The sequence below is a fragment of the Doryrhamphus excisus genome, chromosome 14 (assembly GCF_030265055.1).
Source record: "Doryrhamphus excisus isolate RoL2022-K1 chromosome 14, RoL_Dexc_1.0, whole genome shotgun sequence".
In the NCBI taxonomy this organism is placed as follows: Eukaryota; Metazoa; Chordata; class Actinopteri; order Syngnathiformes; family Syngnathidae; genus Doryrhamphus; species Doryrhamphus excisus.
Window position 1 is genome coordinate 77,835 of NC_080479.1, and position 6,000 is coordinate 83,834.

General features: G+C 41.5%; 1 protein-coding gene across 2 annotated transcripts in view; it reads right to left on the reverse strand.

Annotated features, from left to right (window-relative positions):
• The window catches only part of LOC131101381 (alpha-catulin-like), a 44,398-nt gene extending 38,845 nt beyond the window's left edge, over positions 1–5,553 (reverse strand). For both annotated transcript variants that reach the window (XM_058046451.1, XM_058046450.1), the window contains exon 1: positions 5,192–5,553. In XM_058046451.1, the coding sequence (XP_057902434.1) occupies positions 5,192–5,287 (96 nt within the window). In that variant the 5' untranslated portion in view covers positions 5,288–5,553. The remainder of the gene's footprint in view (positions 1–5,191) is intronic.
• Positions 5,554–6,000: the final 447 nt, after the last annotated feature.

Consider the following 6,000-nt stretch of genomic DNA (forward strand, 5'->3'; position numbering starts at 1 on the left):
AAACACGAGAAGACATAAGAGGATGATTTCCGTGCTTACTCTGCACTTCCGAAGCGAAAAGCGTCTAATTCTCCGAGCAAATTGCATCCTTTCAAATGTGGCAGTGAGCTTTTTTGTTTGGGTGTAAAAATATGCAATAACATAAACAAGCAGCCTGGCAGAACACAAACCCCTGGAAGCTTGACTGAGCTAACAAACTTGGACGGGAGGGCCCAATTATTGCAGAAAATCCCTGCACAAAAAAAAAAAAAAAAAAAAAAAAAAATCCTGGCTTATCCGTGCAGGAAAAACAAGCGATTTAATCACGAGGCTTAAGTGTCAGAAGCGTTTAAAACGATCCGATCAAAGTGTGCACCTTTACGCAAGACTTTAGCGTTCCAAAGCTGGAAGACCACCGTGCTTTCTCCTCGTGTTCCACCAGCTCCAGATTAGCTCTAATTGGCCTGCAGGCGGCCAGGTAGACACACTGGAACGTTCTTTCTCTCCACGTGGAGGCTTATTGCATCACAGCTGGTGCCCGCCATTGGTATGGAGATGTGGTGATGGGGGGGGAGAAGGGGGGGGGAGTCAAGCACATTAGCCACTTCCTCGCCCGAGGCGACGCTCCATAAAGGCCTCCTCGGTGTTGTAAATGAGATGAAGTGAAAAGTGGTCATGTGGTTCAGGGGAAGCCAGACAGGAAGTGCAAAAGGGGAAATGGAAAGAATCAATAAAAAGTAGTGAACATGCTTGAATAGAACAGCGACGGGCGTGTTCATAATTACACCGCAGTGGGAGTGAGGCCGATAGCGAGGCTCGGGAATATCAACACGGGATAGCAAAGCCCCGACATGAGCAGCGGCGGCTTTTCTCATTTCCTCTCAGATAGACATCTAATCATACACAACAACAAGCTTCTTTACTCCCCGTTTCCACCTTCAGAGGGATACCTTTAAGAACGGTGTAAGAACTGCTTTCTTCAGTGGTACCTGAACACAACAGCAGTACAACTCCAACACCATATACTGTATGCATCTCCAACTCACACGTCTCTAGTCCATTCATCCCGGGAACCGTCAAGCGTCAAGGTTCCTCCTTACAAGACAGCGAGATGCATTCAGGGACATGCCGATCGTCACAAAAACGGCTTTATAATGCGTATGAATGAGGAAGATAACGCAAACACAGAGAGGATATTCATATTCATATATCACTCGCTTTGTAACTCTTCATTGGGATGTACTATTTGCTACATTGAAGTATGCTGGAAAACAAATACATTGACATTAAATGATTGACATATTCAGTTCATTTGGAGCCGTTAATACATACAAATATATATCATTTTGAACTGTCATCTAGCTTTCTCTTCATTAAATACAGTAAAAATTTGCATATTTCACACGTAGCTGCCAATGGTGATGGTTAATTCATTTAAAAGCTGATTAATCTGATTACAAATTTTAATCTTTTGACAGCCTTTGACAACCCGATATCGAGAATTTGGGGTAAAAGTCTGTTTGTTCCAACAGTTTGGGCAGAAAATTCACATACTGAATTTGATATATATATATATATATATACATATATACATATATACATACATACATATATATACACATACATACATATATACATACATATATATATATATATATATATATACATACATATATATATATATATATATATATACATACATATATATATATATATATATATACATACATATATACATACATACATATATATACATACATATATATACATACATATATATACATACATATATACATACATACATATATACATACATATATACATACATATATATATACATATATATACATATACATACATATATACATATATATATATACATATATACATATATATATACACATATACACATATATATGCACATATATACACATATATATACACACACATACATATACATATATATACACATACATATATATACACATACATACATATACACATACATACATATGCACATATATATATACACATATATATACACATACATACATATGCACATATATATATACACATATATATACACACACATACATATACATATATATACACATATATACATATACATATATATACACATATATACATATACATATATATACACATACATATATACACATACATGCATATACATATACATACACACATATATATACATATACATACACACACATATATATATATATAAATATACATATATATACATATATATATAGTCTAATAAAATACACTTGTGTCAAATTGTAAAGCAGGTGTATTTATTGGTAACAATCTGGCTAACTGTTCTAATGGGATGTCGGCCTCTGCACACGTTGCTACTAAATCTTCAACCAACTGTAACGCCTGTGCTTGTTATTACGACAGTTATTACGATGTTTTGTGTAGGCGGACATTATTTTGAAGTTCCGTGTTTGTGGCGAATGCGTACTTACGGCTAAGACGAGCTAGTACTACGTTCAACGTACTTCTCGTATTTTTTGCACGTCTTCATTGTAACATTGTAAAACGTTCCTTCCATCAAAGCCTTAAAACACGCGGAGAAAATATACTCATTGAGGCCGAGTCACGCACACACAACCGCTTAGCGTGCTAAACTAAGCTAACCCCTGCTAGCTTCCAATCACGTTCTATAAGCAAACATTTAGCCAACTTTCACCGGCATTTATCGCCATTTCAACCTGTTTAAGTCGGGAGGTCCGCCCAGTAAATACTTCCCTTCTCCTCATGATGACAGCATATGATTAACCTTAATTAATTAACCATTAATCAGCTGTGCTTGTTTACATGTATCAGTTATACCGCTATAACAAATCATTGGAAGAATCCATCCCAGTGTACCGGTACATAAAATATCACCCAACATCGATCCCTCTTGCTGCTTCTTTTTATTCTCACGCATGTTAAGAAGCAGCGTTAGCCCCATATTAATGGGACTGACGAGGTCAAACAGGCAATTTATTTGAGGCGGGCTTCCACAAATAAATGACCGTATGGTAAGAACACACGGTAGGCGGGTCTAAAGTCTACGTCAATCTCCCGACAGCAGCAAAAGGATGTGATGACATCACGGCAGCAAAGCAGGCCTTGAGAAATATTGTTTCTTTTCACCGTTGCAGAGCTCTGTTGCTATGGGAACGTGCTGACAGAAGGGGGGGGGGGGGGGTAAGGAAGGAAAAAAAACCCAGACTGTCCTTGGTGCCTACTTCTCAACAGTGAATAAAATATATGATTAGATTTTAAAAGAGGCCCCCTACAGGTGGGAGGTGATAATACATCTTTAAGCAAAGTTTACAGAGGCCAGAAGCAACAAGCATTTTTTGTGGGGGGGGGTTTATAGCTCAGCAGCTGCTATGATTTTACCAGCGGGTAAATAGGATTAAAATAAAAGCAGATTTAACGCCTGCCTCTGCATGAACGGCAAGAAATTAATCTTCTTATGTTATTTAGCTCACAGGTAACACCTCACCTGACTTGCACCTTTTTACACTTTTGACCTGCAAAATGAGACCTGCAAGGGGGGTCGGGGGGCGGGTGGAATCTCCCAGTAGAATGGGGGCAGGGGGGGCATTCACACTGGGTCCCCTTTGGCCTCCCCGTGGCCTCCAGCACAACAAGGCCTGATTAGCATTTACAAGGCCCATCATATATGACATGCAAAAAAACTGGGCTTCCCACAGAGTCATTTGGACCGCCACAAATAGATTTGGAAATGCTAAAGCTACTTACTATTTAAAGACGTCTTCAAACTTCGGACCGTCGAGTCGGATTCGGGATCCAATACATTTTAAAAAGATAAATCGCTACTATAAGGTTAGCGGCACAAACCGGACGTGTTTCTATGCATACAGGGGTGTGACCAATCACAGTGGAGTGGGTGTACCTGGAGGCGGGACCGTTGACAACAGACAATTTACACGGGAACCAAGAAATCCTAAGAAATCCAGCTTGGGTAGGTGTTGAATGGAGCGTGTGGTTCCACCTCCGTACAGCAGATGGCGTCGTTGCTCTGCTTCTTAATTTAGTCTTATTTTGTTGACTCTTTATTTTTACTATTTATCATATTTTTTTTGCTCACTTTTATAGTCTCAATGAATGCTTGGCATTTGTTTTGACTGGTGCAAATGCTCGATTCCCTGCATTCGCATATTTTTTCCACATAACACCGTCACGCATTAGCATTTGGCTAAATACTCTGACATGTGATATCTTAAGTGTGAACGATGGACTCGCAGCATAATAACACACAATAATAATAATAATATTCATCAATCCGCATCTGTGCTTTTCGAATGCTAATGATTGCTTTTATTTTGTTTATACAACAAATGCCACTCTTGTAGCATCCCCGCTGCAGCAGCGTCAGGCCAATAACGTCCATTTTGAAGAACGCACAGAAAAGACAAAGATGTGTTTGTTTCGCTTAGCGTTAAAGTTGTGTAAAATAAAAAAAATAAAAAAGCTTTTAACCCTAAGGCTTCAAAGCATGACGGTTCCACTTTTAATTGCTTGAATCTCAGGTTTGTGATGCATGATGGCCCATGTTAATGTGAAGGTTTGATTCCCAGCATTCCCCGCTGACAGTGTGTCAACACACAATACTTCAGGGTAAAACGCCGCTTCTATTACTACTACTGCACACTGTATTTTGTATAGAAATACATAGAAGTACCAGTACTGTACCGATAATACTGACATTTATATGCTGGAATCTCAGCAGTTGTAAACAAATATGGAGGAACAGATGGAATGGGAATGCTAGACCTTCAGTATGCACCCATTCATTCATTCATTCATTCATTCCTTCATTCATTCATTCATTCATTCATTCATTCATCCATTCATTCATTCATGGAGATGTTCCCACCCCAAAGAGTGTGAGCAAACTTTTAGGAAACTTTTGTCGCCGACACCAACACAAAGAGGGGTATACACCCAATACATGTGTCGTAAAGGTGGGGGGTGTTGATAAAAGCACACCGTGTTATGTAATCTTCCAGGTTCTGCCCAACAACAGCCAAACTAGCAACAAAAGTGTGCGGGGGTCGGCGGGGGCCGGCGGGGGTCCTGCCATTCCCAGGCTAATAAGTACCAACATGTGCGGAAAGTGTGCTAAAGTCAAAGAAAACCGACTAAAGAAAAGAAGCGGACTCACCTGCGACACCAGCGGGATCAGCGTCTGCTCCACCGAGCGAGTTTTGATTTCCAGGCCGGAGTCGAAGTTGCCGTGGCCGCACGGAGGTGAAGCCATGCCCGCCGAGCAGCGACTCTCCGCCCGGCCCGAGTTCAAGCGCGACGCCGCCGACTTCGACTTCGACTTCGCCCTGGAGCTCCGAGCCCGGTGCCGATGGTGTACGGACGGGGAGGACTCCCTGCTTCACCTCGCCGAGGCTCCGCTTAGCTTTTAGCCACGCCGAGTTTTACGGCGCCCGCTCCTTCTTCGACCCGGCGTGGAAGTTGACTGGAGCTCGGCGAGGCGGAGACGACGAGTTTATAGACCGCCGACCGCGGCGCACCACCCTGGGCAGGCGCGTGCACGCTCATGCATGCGCACGCACCCTGCAAGTGAATGTGGAGGCTGGGTGGGTGCGCACCATGTTTGTGCTGCCTGACCGCAATGTTGGAAACCTCGGCGAGGACTTCAACCGCAACACATCCGTGGTGGTTTTTGTCACAAGTCTTTACGTTCGTGTTTTTACTCACATTTCATTCATAAAATAATAATGAAATATACTTGGAAAATCTTCCAAATAGGGCATCATAGGAGCATATGACATGAATCCGTTCCAGGGTCAAGCTGCGGCCACCATAGAACTGCTATAAAAGCTTTCCCAAACAATGTCTAAAGTCACATTTTAACATGCTTAGCTTGCATACCAGTGTCAAAAGAAGTCGTAAAACTGTTACCGCTTACTGGTCTCCACGGTAGTACAAGTAGAAGTAGTAGACGTAGTACTGCAGAAA